This window comes from Lutra lutra, chromosome 11 (genome assembly GCF_902655055.1).
Source record: "Lutra lutra chromosome 11, mLutLut1.2, whole genome shotgun sequence".
Classification (NCBI taxonomy): Eukaryota; Metazoa; Chordata; class Mammalia; order Carnivora; family Mustelidae; genus Lutra; species Lutra lutra.
Window position 1 is genome coordinate 16,540,428 of NC_062288.1, and position 17,776 is coordinate 16,558,203.

At 40.2% G+C, this 17,776-nt stretch overlaps 1 protein-coding gene across 8 annotated transcripts in view; it reads right to left on the reverse strand.

Annotated features, from left to right (window-relative positions):
• Positions 1 to 17,776, reverse strand: part of NME8 (NME/NM23 family member 8) — a 74,002-nt gene that overhangs the window by 43,379 nt on the left and 12,847 nt on the right. For 6 of the 8 annotated variants that reach the window (XM_047695409.1, XM_047695411.1, XM_047695408.1 and 3 more), the window contains 4 exons: positions 13,917 to 13,988; positions 8,824 to 8,940; positions 1,370 to 1,436; positions 241 to 314 (listed from right to left, as the gene is read on the reverse strand). In XM_047695409.1, coding sequence (XP_047551365.1) covers positions 241 to 314; positions 1,370 to 1,436; positions 8,824 to 8,940; positions 13,917 to 13,988 — 330 coding nt within the window. The remainder of the gene's footprint in view (positions 1 to 240; positions 315 to 1,369; positions 1,437 to 8,823; positions 8,941 to 13,916; positions 13,989 to 17,776) is intronic. The other 2 variants (XM_047695412.1, XM_047695413.1) reach the window with 2 other exon arrangements.

The window sequence follows — 17,776 nt, forward strand, 5'->3', positions numbered from 1 at the left end:
TAACAACTGTAATTTTTATCATTTATATTAGACGCTGGTAGAGCAGAGTTCTTTAAATAAAGATACTTGAGTAGGTCTGACTTTTGTCAAGACAAAACATTCCAAGCCTTTGGAGGTACCTAGCACCAGAAATTTGTTATGTTCCATTTCACTCTAAATGATAAGTTTGTCTCCAAACTGACAGTCCAGAAGTTGTTATGTTGCAATTAATTTAAAGTATTGTGGGGAAATATCACTTACTTTTTGTTTAATCTCTTGAGATTTTCTACTAATCACAGCATCAGGTTTGATAATAGCAATACAGTAGAGTTGATCTAGGGGGAAAAAAGAGAATTTCATTTTCTTGGAAGTCTAGAAAATGAAGGCTTTGGCAATTAGAAATGTAAATTATTAATGTGCAGTGATTTTTTTTTTTCATTGACAGCTTAGTTGTTATTACGGCACTCCAACTACCAAAGGTTCTCCTTAGAATCAAAGTGCAGTTCCTGTATTTGCATGCAGGACAAACATTCACAAAAATTGGTGGTCCCGAGGCAAAAAAAAAAAAAAAAAGAGTTAGGTGGGCACTAGTTATTTTAATATAATTCATATGCATTAAAATCATAGTATCACTCACTGATGAGTGGAGTTTCAACACAAGCAAACATAACAGACTGATGGATTTCACCATCTACAGATTTATCTACATTTATCTATGCATTCTTTTTTTTAAAGATTTATTTATTTGACAGAGAGAGAGAGAGAGAGATCACAAGTAAGCAGAGAGGCAGGTAGAAAAAGAGGGGAAAGCTGGCTTCCCGCCGAGGAGAGAGCCCCATGCGGGGCTTGATCTCAGGACTCTGAGATCATGGCCTGAGCTGAAAGCAGAGGCTTAACCCACTGAGCCACCTAGGCACCCCTATCTACACATTCTTATGATGAGCTTTTAGTGCACGACAGCCCACTGAGGACACCATCTCTGCTCCCTCCTAAGTATGAACACACACTCACACATCTATGCAGACAATCCAGGAGGAAAGTTTTTAACTGTAAAGTAAACTGGCATGTGGGTCATTGAGGAAGAAATTATTTTCACAAGGTTTTAGAAGAAGATGAAGGATGAAATACGAGGAGGCTGCTGTCTCATTAGTCACAGGAGACAGGAACCCCTGGTCCTGGGTAACCTCTGAAGGCTGCAGGCACAGAGACCAAAGGGAAGGCAAGGGGAGCAAAAGGTTTGCTTGTTAATAACAGAGTCTAGTATTATCCTGCCAGTCCCATAACAATAACATTGCGGTCACCACCAGCTTTTCTGGTCCTACAACTAGTGCTCTACTGAACATCCCTATACACAAATCCTTTGCCGTTACCCTGAAGGAACTTTACTTACCAACACTTTCACTGGGTGCATCCCCACCATCATCCTCATCTGGGTCTACAAACAGAATTTCATGATACTGTGGAAGAGAAATGCAAGTAGAAGTTACATTTTAATATGATAGGAAAAGAGTTTTTAGAAATTTTGTTCTAATAAATATTTATAATCCAAGGGATAAAGGGTAAAGTGGAAATGTGCCCACATATATCTAACACTACTTTTCCCCATCTTTCCACTGAAATTAAAAAAAAAAAGGAATGTTTAAAATGATTAGGATGGTAAGGTTATCAGAAACAATACATATGGAAACTGATTAAAAACCAAAAACCTTGGAGCGCCTGGGTGGCTCAGTGGGTTAAGGCCTCTGCCTTCGGCCCCAGGTAATGATCCCAGGGTCCTGGGATTGAGCCCTGCATTGGGCTCTCTGCTTGGTGGGGAGCCTGCTTCCACCTCTCTCTGCCTGCCTCTCTGCCTACTTGTGATCTCCGTCTGTCAAATAAATAAATAAAATTAAAAAAAAAACCAAAAACCTTAAAACTTAGAAAGAGCACAAGGAATAAAATAAGAAAGAAGCAGAAAGTAATAACAAAGCAATAAATTAGGGGCGCCTGGGTGGCTCAGTTCGTTGAGCATCCAACTCTTGGTTTCGGCTCACGTCATGATCTCAGGGTCATGGGATCAAGCCCACATTGGGCTCAATGCTCAGTGGGAAGTCTGCTTGAGATTCTCTCTCTCCCTCTCCTTTGCCCCTCCCCTGCATGCTTTCTCTCTCTCTCTCTCTCTCTCTCTCTCTCAAATAAATAAATAGAAAGAAAGCAACAGATACATAATTATCATGTTAAAGATCAAAAGGGCATTCAATGAGTTTCAAGATCCGATCCTGACCATTTCCCTTAGTAAACTAGAAACAGAAAAATACCTCCTTAACTTTTAAAAAACTGTCTTGCTCAAAACAATAACCAATTTTCTACTATAAAGTAAAATACTGGAAAGGATAGGGATGGGAGTTCCTTAATTTCTTGAGAAACCCTTAAAGTGCTTCTGTGTTTCTGTTTTAACTATCTGAAAGGTTTATATATTTACATATATACATTTTTTTGGCAAGAGAATGCATAATTTCAGAGTCTCGATGACATAAAGACCTCAAAATGTATGGAAATGACTATACTGGAAGCTCTCATTCTTATTATAATCGGGAATAAGATAATTATACCAGCTATAACTTCAAATAGATCTGACTTTATATTTGCTGGACATGTGCTGGCTGATAGAGCAGCCACTAACCACATAAGGCTATTTCAGCACTTGAAAATGAACTTAGTCCAAATTAAGAAGTGCTATAAGCGATAGCTTCACAGTACATTCCGAAGATTTAGTATGAAAAAATGATTGCAGGGGTGGCTCAGTGGGTTAAAGCCTCTGCCTTCGGCTCAGGTCATGATCCCAGGGTCCTGGGATCAAGCCCCACATCGGGCTCTCTGCTCAGTGGGGAGCCTGCTTCCTCCTCTCTCTCTCTGCCTGCCTTTCTGCCTACTTGTGATCTGTCTGTCAAATAAATAAATAAAAATCTTAAAAAAAAAAAAAGAAAGAAAAAATGTTTGCAGAATACTTTATTTCTTTTTTAATTTTTTATTTCTTTTCAGCGTAACAGTATTCATTGTTTTTGTACCACACCCAGTGCTCCATGCAATCTGTGCCCTCTCCAATACCCACTACCTGGTTCCCCACAACCTCCCACCCCCTGCCCCTTCAAAACCCTCAGATTGTTTTTCAGAGTCCATAGTCTCTCATGGTTCACCTTCCCTTCCAATTTCCCTCAACTCCCTTCTCCTCTCTAACTCCCCTTGTCCTCCATGCTATTTGTTATGCTCCACAAATAAGTGAAACCATATGATAATTGACTCTCTCTGCTTGACTTATTTCACTCAGCATAATCTCTTCCAGTCCCATCCATGTTGCTACAAAAGTTGGGTATTCATCCTTTCTGATTGAGGCATAATACTCCATAGTGTATATGGACCACATCTTCCTTATCCATTCGTCTGCTGAAGGGCATCTTGGTTCTTTCCACAGTTTAGCGACTGTGGCCATTGCTACTATAAACATTGAGGTACAGATGGCCCTTCTTTTCACTACATCTGTATCTTTGGGGTAAATACCCAGTAGTGCAATGGCAGGGTCATAGGGAAGCTCTATTTTTAATTTCTTGAGGAATCTCCACATTGTTTTCCAAAGTGGCTGCACCAACTTGCATTCCCACCAACAGTGTAAGAGGGTTCCCCTCTTATTTTTTATATTGAGTACATATTTAAATGGGAATCTTTTTAATATATAGGATTAAAAAATTAATTTCACTTTTTTTCTAAAAAAAGAGAGAGAGGGGAAGCAAGCTATAAGAGACTCTCAACGATAGAAAACAAACAGGGTTGATGGAGGGAGGTGTGTGGGGGATGGGCTAGATGGGTGATGAGCATTAAGAAGGGCACTTGTTGTGATGGGCACTGGGTGTTGTATGTAAATGATGAATCACTGAATTCTACTCCTGAAACCAATATTACATTATATGTTAACTAACTAGAATTTAAATAAATATTTGAAAAGAAAAAATAATAATAATTTCCTTTTTTCTTTGTTGCTTTTAATATGATTAGTAAAATATTTTAAATTATGTATGTGACTCACAACATGAGTTGTATTTTTTTTACTATCAGACAGGGCTGTGCTAGACCAGTCAATTAAATAAGAAAGTTAAACAACAGAAGCATTCAACAAAGTGGAATAATATAAAATAAACATATTAATACATTTCTTACATTCAATTGTTATCAATTAAAACTGGATATCATTCTGTAAGAACAATCAGAACAACAACATAACCAGAGAACAGAGTATACACAGAGAAAGGTACATAGAATATAGTAATTAGGAGTATATATTTAGGAGTTACTCTGCCTGACATCAAATTCTGGTTTCAACACCTACCAGCTGTCTGTTTTTGGGGAAATGACTTAACGTTTTTAAAGCCTTGTCTTATTATTTGTAACTATCTCATAAGATTTGGGGTTTTTTTTAAGATTTTATTTATTTATTTGACAGAGAGGGAACACAAGCAAGGGGAAAGGACAGGGAGAAGCAGGCCTCCCACCGAGTGGGCAGCCCAATACAGGGCTCAGTGCGGGGCTTGATCCCAGGACCCTGGGATCATGACCTGAGCCACAGGCAGATGCTTAACAACTGAGCCCCCCAGATCTCTCATAAGATTTCTTGAGATTCCCATTCAAGATGGCAATATAAAAGGCTGAACTTAACTTCCTCCCATAAACACACCAAATCTACAGCTCTATATAAAAAAAATTTCCCCTGAAAGAAATCCAGAGAAAGGCTAAGCAACTCCCACATGTCAGGCAAATGAGGGGGGGGGGGACCCATATTGAAACGGGTAGGAGAGTAGAAGAGTTTCAGACACAACTTCACCATCAACTTCACCATCACCACAGCGACACACAGTTGGGTTTAGACTCACCCTATAATGTGCCAAATTTCAAGACTTCCATTTGAGAGCTAGGTCCTCCAAATCCCTACCTCTGAAAGCCAAATATGGCTTGTGTCCATGAGTCCCAAGAGGCTAGAGTAAACAAACAGTTCTTAACAGGCTGATAAGGACGGGCTGTGGCTATCCCATCAGGGCTCAGTGCACAGGCAGCTCACTGACATGCCCAGTTTTCTCTGAAAGAAGCCTATTTGAAACTCTTAAAAGCTGTAGGCTGAGAGGCAAGCTCATAAATGAACACAGATCTAGGGGCTGACTGTAGTCCTCTCTGACCAGGTAGGATGACAGGTACCAGGCACTATCTTGGCACCTTCCCTCTGCCCTGCAGAAGGTGGGTGATGTCCATGTGAAGATGGCTTGAGCACACATCTGGCAACCTACCCCAGCCTTTGTGGGTACTCCCAAAGGACACATCCCTTACAGCCTGACTACGGCGGCCATCAGAGGGGTTCAGTTGTTGGGTTCAGTGCAACCAGCTACATTTGGATAAGCCACCCATACAGAAAAATCAGTAAGAAAACAATGGACTTAAGCTATATGTTAGACCAGGTGGACTTAACATTTACAAAACATTCCACCCAAAAGCAGCAGAAGACACATTCTTCTCAAGTGCACATGGGACATTCTCCAGGACGGACCACATGTTAGGCCATATCAAGCATCTTTTTCCACTGCAACAGTATGAAACTAGAAACCAACTATAAGAAGAAACCTGGAAAATTCACAAATCTGTGATGATTAAACAGGCTACTGAACAACCAATGGGTAAAAGAAGAAATCAAAAGAGAAATTTGAAAGTACCTGAGACAAATGAAAATGGAAATACTACATACCAAAACTGTCAAAGTGCAACAAGAGTTCTAAGAAGGAAGTTTATAGTGATAAATGCTTACATTAAGAAAAAAAAAATCTCAAATATACAACCTAACTTTTCATTTTAAGAAGCTAGAAAAAGAGACCTAATGGAGACAAAGTTAATAGATGAAGGTAATAACAGAGTTCAGAGGAGGAATAAATAAAATGGATACTACATAGATAATAGAAAACTCGATGAAACTGAAAGCTGGCTTTTTAAAAAAATAAAACCACATTTAGCTAGACTGTGAAGGATAAAAGAGGACTCAAATAAATAAAATTAGAAATGCAAGAGGCGGGGGTGCCTGGGTGGCTCAGTGGGTTAAAGCCTCTGCCTTTGGCTCAGGTCATGATCTCAGGGTCCTGGGATAGAGCCCCATATCAGGCTCTCTGCTCGGCAGGGAGCCCGCTTCCCCCTCTCTCTCTTCTGTCTCTCTGCCTAATTGTGATCTCTGTCAAATAAATAAAATCTTTTAAATTAATTAATTAATTAAAAGAAAAAGATATGCAAGAGGAGACATTTAAAAAGATATATCACATGAAATACAAAGGATCTTAAGAAACTACTATGATCAACTATGAAATCACTATCTCAAAGAGTGTGAGTGCGCCCAGAAGGCTCAGTTGTTGGGCATCCTGCTCTTGATTTCAGCTCAGGTCATGATCTCAGGGTCGTGGGATAGAGCCCCACAGGAACTCCAGGCAGTTGTGGTTGGAGACTGCTTGGGATTCTCTCTCTCCCTCTGCCCCTCCCTTGTCTCTTTCTCTCAAAAAAAAAAAAAAAAAAAAGTTATGTGCATACCCATGTTCCCTGTAGGATTATTCACAATAGCCAAAATATGCAGACAACCTAAATGTCCATCAATGGATGAATGGATAAAGACAATGTGGCATATGTATGCAATGAAATATTACTCAGACATAACAAAGGATGAAATCCTACTATTTATGACAACACAGATGGACCTAGAGAGCACTATGCTAAATGAGACCAGTCAGACAGAGAAAGACAAATACTATACGATCTCACTAATATGTGGAATCTAAAAAAAAAAAAAACTAAACTCATAAACACAAAGAACAGAATGGCAGTTACCAGAGGTAGAGGGTGGGAAGTGGAGGAATTGGGTGAAGGTGCCCAAAGGTAGAAACCTCTAGTTATAAGATAAGTAAGTTCTGACAGTGTAACACACAGCATGGTGACTATTCCTAATAATACTGTATGGTATACTTGAAAGCTGCTAAGAGAGTAGATCTTGAAAGTCTTCATCACAACAACAACAAAAAAAAACTGTAGCTAGGGAAGGTGACACATGTTAAACTCAGTGATCATTTCACAGTATAAACATATTAAATCATTATGTCATATACTTTCAATTAATACAATGTTATTTGTCAGTTATATCTCAACATAACTAGGAAGGAAAGATTTCTGTCTAAATTAAATGAGGAGATCTCTTTTAAAATCTTGGCAAGCAACAGCTCCTCAGTAATTCCTAGTTATTACAATTTTCACAAACAAGTGGGAATGGGGTGAGGGGTGCAGCAGTGAGAGGGAGACACAGACAAAGAAAAGGGAAGGGAGAAGATTCCCTGACAAGAAAACCTGAAAAGCAAAGAAAAATGTCTTTGGATATGAAAAATCACTATTAAAGTGTAAATTCCCCAAAAGTTCATTTTTTTCTTAACACTCAACTCAAAAAGTACTTTGTGCATGGTATGGGTATTAGCACATTGACATAGAGTAGAAGAATTTTTCCCAGTTTGTTGTTTTCCTTTTACATTTTAGGGTGCACTTCAAGGTTTTAAATAATCAAATCTATCAATTTTACCTTTTTTGATATCTCCTGTGTTATGCTTACAATGCCTTCCTCAACCTACAGCAATACAAACGTTCACCAGTACTTTCTTCTAATACTTTCACGCTTGTTTCTTCATATCCAACTCTGTAATTTATGTACATGATATGAGAAAATGGTACACATTTCTTATGCAAAGATCTAACCCAATATTCCTAAGTCTGTTTATCAAATTTTTTAATCCTTTCCTTATTTAAACTGAAACTTTTTATAACAAATACTTAATACAACCTTGAACCTGTACCTTCTTCTTTCTATTTTTCAGTATTTCTTGCCTCTACTTTCCACTTTTTAAGTTCATACTTTCCCTTTTTGCTCTTGTGGTTGGTTTGGCGTGCACAGATGTACTTTGTGTGTGCACATGAGCATGTGCACAAGCTCAGGTGTGTTCATTTCCCTAACACCTGTAGCCCTTTTTTATCTGCCTGTATTTCTGATCACTTTCCTCTGTGGCTTCCTTTCTAATACTATTGTGTTCATACCTCCACATGCTTTGTAGCTTCTTTCTTAATTTTTAAATAGTTTATCTTTCATTACATAAATGATACACTTCCCACACAGGATCTTATTCTAAGTGTCCTAGCAAAGTGATGTCTTGTTTTCATTTGTCAATCGATCTTGGTCCTCTTTCCATAACAGTAAGTACTGAGCCAGAACACACTAAATAATATTCCACTGCATGGATTTGTATAATTTATGACAAGAATTACAGACATCTTATGGAACTTGCTCAACAATGCTGGACATTTAAAGATTTTTATTGTTTTATTTGAGAGAGAGCAAGAGAGAGCGAGCACGCGAGCAGGGAAGAGGGGCAAAGGGAGAGGGAGAAGCAGGCTCTCTGGTTGATTCCAAAACTCTGAGATCATGACCTGAACTGAAAACAGATGCTTAACCAACTGAAACACCCTGGCACCTGGGGGTGGCTCGACATTTAGACTGATACCAAATTTTTAATAACAGACAACTGTGCTATAAGTGCTGTTTTCTATATTTGTCTTATTATCTTTGTTGGGAAAATTATTGGAGTGTTATTGTTCAGTCAAAGAACACAGGAGTGTTTTAAGGCTTTTGATTCATATTGCCAAAATACCTCCCAGAAAGTCGGTATCATTCAGACACCTAGATGGTTATAAAACTTCGGAAAATACAACAAAAAATATGTAATGCACTTTTTAAAGAATATAACTGTAAAGTATTACCTGAGGTCGAATCATTTCACCTGCTGCAATTTTCTTCTCCTCTTCGACCAAGTTAATAATTTTTTGATTAACAAGTGGTGCATTTGCACCATGGATCTTTGCAATAATTTTGCCATTCTATACGGGAAAAGAAAGCATGAAGGAAACTTCCATTTTTAGGAAAAGTCTGGTATTCAACTTGACGAAGTCATCCCACCCAGCCCCACACCCCACCAATCCTTTCTAGCTATTATAATTAGCCATTTTAAAATAAAGTATTAGTGATAGGAAATTACATCTTGATTTGAAAAACCCAGCTCTTTGAATTCTCCCTCCACGATATCTATTCTCCTACAACCAAAGGCAAAGCATCCCTGCATTATGTTCGATGGTTCTGTACAGGCCGCCCAATATTACCTTCCCTAATTATTTTTTACACTATGCCCCCTTTTGTCCATCTTTCAACACATATTCACAAAAACCTGTTTATTGGCACTGTTCCAAGCATGATGGTATGGAACAGCAATCCTGGTATGTGGCGTAATTAAATTACCAAAAAGGAGAAAGAAAAAAAACACAGACAAACATATGTAATATAACAACCTTGACAAGTACCACCAAGTACAAAACACTGAGAGCATCTACAAAAATGTGTCCTGGTCAAGGAGATCAGCAAAGTTGCTTATCGATACCAGGAAGGGATTCTTCAGTTAAAACATGTAGGATGGGTAAGGGATAACAAGGCAAAATGGAGAAGAAAGAACATTCCAGGCAAAAGGAATAGAGATGCAACAGTCCTGAGGAATTCCCCAGAAGGGAATATGGCAAATGAGAAGACCAGCCAAGAAAGCGAGGGGATGCGTGGTATGAGATGAAGCCTAATTGCAAGGGGGAGAAAGACCATGCAGAGGCTTGTGGGTCTCGGAATCATACAGCTTTTAACCTAACTGCAGTGGGAAGCCTTAGGCATGTTTAAACAGAGCCAGTGACCACAATTTGAACTGTTAATTGTCAAAGATCATTTCAGGGCACCTGGATGGCTCAGTTAGTTAAGCAACTGCCTTGGGCTCAGGTCATGATCCTGGAATCCCGAGATGGAGTTCCACGTCGGGCTCGCTGCTCCATGGGGAGTCTGCTTTTCCCTCTGACCCTTCCCCTTTTCATGCTCTCTCTCCCTCTCTCATTCTCTCTCTCAAATAAATAAATAAAAATATTTTTAAAAAAATAAATAACGATCATTTCACCTACCATGTTTAGAAAGAGTTAGAGGGGAGAAGATACTTGTACACACATTAGGGGTTATTCTAGAGATGACGGTGAGAGAGATGGATGCTCAGTCTGGGGCACTGGTGATGGAGATAGAAAGAATGGAAAGACACAGACGAGTATGAGAAAGACTTGGATGGTGAAATTGACAAGCCTGAGGTCTGGAACGGATTGGGTGTGATATACAGAGATGTCACTAGGCTGAGTCTTCTGTTTCTGTCAAGAAAGTGGGTAAATTAAGATATTAATCACCCAATGTGGTGACACTTAGAAGACCACATTTCCTAGCAGGGTGGAGGGGGGAGGGTCTGGTATTGGACCAATCCTTTATGAAAGGCCCTTCAGACAACAGAGGGGAAGTCAAAGCATCAGTTGGATATACAAGTCTGGAGCTCAAAGTATAGGAATTAGCTGAAGAGATAAAGTTGAGTTCTTGATACGTAGGTGGTGACAACTGAAACTGTGTGGAGGAAATTTTCTAAGGGGCATGTATAGCATGATAAGATAAATATTTAAGGGCTGGATAAAGAAAGGTAAATCTGCAAAGGAGATGGAAGGGAATAACATCTAGGTAGGTGAAAGGGAAACCAAGTAACGAAATCAAAAGTAACCAATGTTTCATGCCCTCCTAGGGCATGGCCACCACATGCAATACACTTGAGAGGTATAGCATGATGGGCCTAAAAGTGGCCATTTATGTAATAATAGGCTGGTAATTGGGTACACTAGCAACAGCAAATCTGCTTGAATAATCAGACAGAAGGCAGATGGAATGGGTTGAGGCATTAATGGGATGTGAAAAAAATGGAGTAAAAATAAATATTCAAACTCTTCTGTGAAATTTAGCTGTGAGACAAAGGAGAGAGATGGGTGGTACTTGGAGAGAGGCATCCAAAAGAAGCATTATTCCTTAGGAATAACATGGAGAACATGGGGAGATGAAAAGAAGTGAGTTGGGGTACATTGGAGGGGGAGATGAACCACGAGAGACTATGGACTTTGAGAAACAGAGGGTTTTGGAGGGGAAAGGTGTGGGAGGTTGGGTGAGCCTGGTGGTGGGTATTAAGGAGGGCAAATATTGCATGGAGCACTGGGTGTGGTGCATGAACAATGAGTTCTGGAACACTGAAAAGAAATAAATTTAAAAAAAATTTTTAAAGCATTATTTTTTAACTGGAAATAGATCATCACCTTCAAAGGGCAATGAGAAGGATCCAGTTGAGAAAGGCTTGAATAAATACTGCGCTCTACTTACCATTTACCACCAGAAGGAACCTTCCAACAATTTTGGAGACTTTCTAATGTCCCTTGAAAAAGCCCTTCCTGCTGAAACTTGCTGGATGAATTTGTCGTCAGCTCTGTGTGCTGAGCAATACGAAGAGCCACTGTGGTAATATCCATATAAACAAGCAATGGGCTTGCTGGTGGCTTTGTGGGCACAGACTGAGATTCTTAGATGAATGACTTTGGATATGGAACAAAGTGGATATGGAGCATGACTGCGTGAGCAACTGGCTGAAAGGTGCCCTGGAGAAAAGTTCACTGGCAGCAGAGGCCAGGATGGAGAGGCCAGGATGTGGGTGGGTTGCCAGGGTCCCCGGGAGGATGGCAGGACAGGGTTTTTCAAAGGGGTTTGAGTCCTCATGCCAAAGTCCTCAGTCATCGATAGGATTGATCTAAAGACCAGTAAATGACAGGGATGAGGTGGGGGAGAGAAGGAGGTTTAGCCAAATAGCTAAGTTAGCAAGGAAAAGACCTCTAATTAGTGGGAAAAAAAGTTATTGAAGTAAGAAGAAATAAAGGGAATATAATTCTACTCCTGGCCTTGAGACACACAATCTGAGAAAACAGTCATCACTCTGGGCTCCAAAGAAGTATGTTCTAAGTAAGGACACTTAACCAAAGTCAATGAAATGGAGTAAAGGCTAAAAGCCATAATGAAAGATCTTAGAAAGTGTGCTAATTGCTCGTCTCAATTACAGAAGTAACACAGTGAAAGGCTTTGCAAGGTGGTAGAGAACTGGGAGAACTGGTCAGGAAAATAATATTCTGAGCATGAGAAGGATGAACTATACAGGGCTGGAAGGAAGGGAGGACTTATAGTCCAGGCACGGATTGCAGATAAGACAATGCGGACTGGATGGGTCAGTTAAGGAGGGTGGGCTTGGTCTCCTGATCAGAGCTGCCCAACCGGGCAGGGTGATGGTGGTCCCAGAGCTCCAGACTCTACATGACAGTCCCCCTGCCCCGTCTCTCTTCCTCAGTCCCACACTCCTAACTGCTACTAGTCTCCTCACTGTTCCTAATATTAGCCCACCAAGCCTATTTTTGCATGTTACTCACTCTGGTTCCCTAAACTATGTCTAGGCCAAGGGTGAGAAAACAATGACCCAGCACAGAGACTATATTTTGCCAAAGTTGAAAATACTATCTGGCCCTTTATCAAAAGAGCTGGATGACCCCTCACCTAAATCACCAAACTCTACATGTCCGACTTAGAGCAAAATCTGCAATGCAATTTTTAAAACTCAATTAACCCAGTTATTCAATTCCTTGAAATTGTTGCAAAATCATCATTTCATGGAAGCAAAATGTTCTATCCAAGAAGTGTTTTTAAAATAATGATTTCTAGGGATGCCTGGGAGGCTCAGTCAATTAAGCATCTACCTATGGCTAGCGTCATGATCTTAGGGTCCTGAGATTGAGTCTCACATTGGGCTCCCTGCTGCTCCCCCTACTTGTGTTCTCTCTCTCTCTGACAAAGAGGTAAATAAATCTTAAAAATTTTTTAAATAAAATAATGATTTCCAGTACAAAAAAATAATAATCCAAGTATCCAATAGTAAAAGAAGAGCCCAAGCCCTGTCTGGGAAGCCTTTCCTTACTATACCCAACTCTCTAGCTCTATAGAGGAGCTACACTCTGTGTCACATAGCTTTGAAATGTAAATACTCTCCTTCTGGAAAATAGCACTTATTATGTCTCCCTGATTATGAAGATTGTATATTCATCACAGAATTTGGGGAAAACGTAAAAAAAGTATCAAGAAAAAAACTTAACTACTACATCCTTTCCCCATATACAGAAAGCTACTACTGATAATCTGGGAACTGCTCTTCCTCTCTTCTTTCTACACATTTGTACATGCAGAGGCAGGAGGAATATATTACTAATAGTAATCAGACAACTATGTCCTTGTATTAGCATGCATGAATACTTAGAACCAATTCTCTGCTACTGAGTAATGAAGAAATTTCCAACTTTTCACTCCCGTAAATAACAACTCATCACACAAATCTCTGATTATTTCCTCAGAAAAGCTAAATACCATCTTATTTTTCTTTTCTCTGATCAATTCAGTGCATGATTGTCTAACCTCCTCAACCCATTACATGCTCCTAGAGGACAAGTTATGAAATATATTAATAGACAATTATCATATGGTTTCACTTATTTGTGGAGCATAACAAATAGCATGGAGGACAAGGGGAGATGGAAAGGAGAAGGGAGTTGAGGGAAACTGGAGGGGGAGATGAACTATGAGAGACTATGAGAGACTCCAAAAAACAATCTGAGGGTTTTGAAGGGGCGGCAGGTGGGAGGTTGGGGAAGCCTGGTGGTGGGTATTAAGGAGGGCACGTATTGCATGGAGCACTGGGTGTGGTGCAAAAACAATGAATTCTGTTACACTGAAAAGAAATTAAATTTTAAAAAATAGACAAGCAAAGATAAGGCAAAAGAAATCTATGATTACTACAATCAGAAAATAGTTCCATCGTAATTTTACAGCTATTTAACTGTAAATTAGAATCTGATCACATATTTGAGGTGATAAATATTATACTTACAACACTGAAGAGAAAAACAGGTTCACATTTATCTCTAAATGGCTGCAAAGTCACAATGTTGTCAGCTTCTGCCTGAAAAAAATATAAAAACTTCATATAAAATAGAGGAAACTATACCCAGGTCACTACATACACTATGCTGAAAAAATGCAGATCACATAAAATTTTTATTTTTATGTTTACTATACTGTTTTCTGAGTATGTTATAATTGTTCTAAGGATCCAATTGCATACACTGGAGATTCAGGCCATGCATCATTTGGCCTCAAACTTACTTCTCACTGTTCACCTTTGTGGTACCCAAACCTACAACTAAACTTACCTACTTCTGGTTTCCCACACTTTCCCCCCTCCTTACCTGCTCTTGTCCTTCCTTTTCCAACCCAGGTCAAGTTTCCCTTCTTCAATAACTGTCTTGCTCTTTCCTACTGTATATCCTCTCCTGCTCCACATGGAACTTTAACTGCCCTTCCCTTGGGGACTCCATTGTCCCTTTCAGTATTGTACCACCATCATATGGGCCTATCTCACTTCATTTTTTCTTTAAGTAGACTCCGTGCTGAGCATGGAGCCCAACATGGGGCTTGAACTCACAACACTGAGATCAAGACCTGAGCTGAGATCAAGAGCTGGACACTTAGCCAACTGAGCCGCCCAGGCAAGGCGCCCCCCATCTCACTTCTTGTGATCAGATCTATGATGTTTCATATTCCCCTTTGCATGTCACCCTCCTTCTGCATTAGTCATGGGGCCATACTTATATAAAAATTTGAGAGAAAGTAGGCTCCAAAGGAAAAAAAATTAAAATAAAAAAAGGAGCTTATCTTACATGCATCTTGAATGAACTGTCTGTCAAATTTCAAGGCCTTTTTTTTTTTTTTTAAATGTTTGCAATTTTCTTAAATTTTTCTCACAAATTTCAAGTTGTCCTGGTGGGAGCTAAGATGGTAAGTAGTAGGCAGACCCTAGGTTTGCCTCATCCCTTGAACACAGCCAGATAAATATCAAATCATCCTGCATACCCAAGAAATCCAGCTGAGGACTGACAGAACAAACTGCACAACTAGAGAGAAAGAGAGGAGGCTACACTGCAGAAAGTAGGAGGTGCAGAGATGTGATCTGGGGGGAAAAAATGATCGCAGGTGCTGCAAAAGGTCTTGGTCTTGGACAGAGGAGAGAAAAAGACAGAGGAGCACACAGTGGGTCACACAGGGAGAACACTTCCCTAAAACCACTGGCTGGGAAATGAGAGAGGCTGGTTTTTTTGAGTTTTACAACCAGGAGGGCTCAAAGACTAGAGTTTTAGAGGTCCGTGCTGTGGCTGGAATAGAGCCCGAGGGTGCTGCAGTTTTCCTGTAGAGAAGGGAGGCAGGTCACCCAGGGACCCACAGCATGATCCACGGATCACCTGAGACATACCAGGAGAGAAAGATCCCCCTTCTTGGAGCATTGCCTATCCTGGGCATTGCCTATCCTGGGACAAAAGAACCAGCAGGCACCATTTCCCTCCCCCACCCATCAGCATGGTGCAGAGACACCTGCTGAGGGCAGCTAATGTGGGCACTGGCTCTTCTGTGTGCTTTGCCCCAGGCCCCAAGCTTGTGAGCCCTTCTGGGTCAAACCATCAATCCAGTGTGGCAAGACCCTCCCCCAGAAGACCAGTGCAGGTCCCCGTCACACCATGTCCCTAAAGTTTGGAGTTTTAAAACTCAGCCAGCCTGGCTGCGATAGAACACAAAGTGCACTGCACTGGTCCAAGCAGGCAAGCAACCCAGACACAGTGTAAACAGTGATTTGAAAAACACCTAGGACACATGGGGGAAATTATTGCTCTTCTGGGAGGGCTACTCTGACAGCAGTGAGCATGAACTCTCCTCCTCAGGGACAAAGGAGCTGGCTAGTTCCCCTGTCTCTCAGCATAACCCATCATCAGTAAACAGCTGTGCTAACACTGGCTGCCTAAATTGCTTACACCCAGCCCTACCCCCTATATTCTGCTGCTACTGCTTTCTTGAGCAAGTGCGCCTGAGAACAAGGGCAGCAGGTCCCTCCCCCAGAAGACTAGTACAACCCCCCCTCCCCAACACAAACACACACACACACACACACACACACTACTACTGACCACAGATTCTGCAAAGCTTCAGCTCCAGTGGAGCCTCGGGTCTCTTTTAACAAGCAGACTGGAGCACACCTAGTTAAAACTCACCACACTCTGACCAAGATCCAAACACTCCTCACTGCAGGCTAAGAGAGCCTTTGCAGACAGCTGACCTGAGGGAAAGAGCAGCCATAAAACAGCATTTAAGTGCACACAGCATATACCAGAGTCACTTCCTGAGACACCAGTCCTGAACACTGTATGGACCCCTTCTCTTCATAAAGCCATTACTCATAGGGGCTGGAAACAAAATGAGCTTTTCTAACACACCAAAGACGGAAACCTAGACAAAATGTCAAGACAGAGGAATTTATCCCAAAAGAAAGAAAAAGAAAAGGTCACAGCTAGGGATCTAATTGAAACAGGTATAAGCAATATGCCTGACACACAATTTAAAGCAACAATCATAAGGATACGAGCTGGCCTTCAGAAAAGCACAGAACCCATCAGGGAGTCCCTTACCACAGAGATAAAAGAGCTTAAAACCTATCAGCCCGAAATGACAAACGCAAGAACTGAGATTCAAAACTGACTGGACGTAATGACCACAAGGATGGAAGAAGCAGAGGAATGAATAAATGATACAGAGGATAGAATTATGGAAAATAATGAAGCTGATCAAAAGAGGGAAAGAAAAATCTTGGATCATGGAAGCATGATCCCGTGATGCCATGAAAAATAATAACATTCATACCAAAGGAGTCCAGAAGGGGGCAGAAGTTTTATTTGAGGAATAATAGCTGAAAACATCCATAATCTGGGGATGGATACAGACTTACAGATCCAGGAGGCACAGAGAATTCCCATCAAAATCAATAAAAATAGGCCAACACCAAGACATATTGTAGTTCGATCTGCAAAATATAAAGAAAAAACTCCTAAAAGCAACAAGACAAAAGAAATCCCTAACTTATAAGGAAAGACAAAAAAAAAGTTAGCAGCAGACCTATCCACAGAAATTTGTCAGGCCAAAATAAAGTGGTATGATATACCCAATGTACTGAATGAGAAAAATCTGCAGCCAAGAATGTACTATCCAGGAAGATTATCAATCAGAATAGAAGGAGAATTTCCCAGACAAATGAAAACCAAAGGAGTTCATGACTGCTAAATCAGCACTGCAAGAAATATTAAAGGGGACTCTTTGAGTAGGGAAGAAAGACCAAAAGCAACAAAGACTAGAAAGGAATACAGGAAATCTTCAGAAACAAGGACAAAACAAACAATAAAATGACACTAAATTCATATCTATTAATAATTACCCTGAATGCAAATGAAATAAATATTCCAATCAAAAACAATAGGGTGTTAGAATGGATAAAAAAACAAGAGACTCATTTTAGACCTAAAGACACCTGCAGATAAAAGTGAGGAGATGGAGAAATATCTGTCATGCTAACGGAAGTCAAAAGAAAGCCAGAGTAGCAATACTTCTATCAGACAAATTAGATTTTAAACCAAAGACTGTAATAAGAAATGAAGAAGGACACTATAGCATAATAAAGGGGTCTATCCAACAGTAAGATCTAACAATTATAAATATTCATGCTCCTAATTTGGGAGCAGCCAATTCTACCAATCAGTTAATAACCAAAGTAAAGATACACATTGATAATAATACAATTAACAGTAGAGGACTTTAACACCCCACTCACAGCAATAGATAGATCATCTAAGCAGAAGATCATCAAGAAAACAA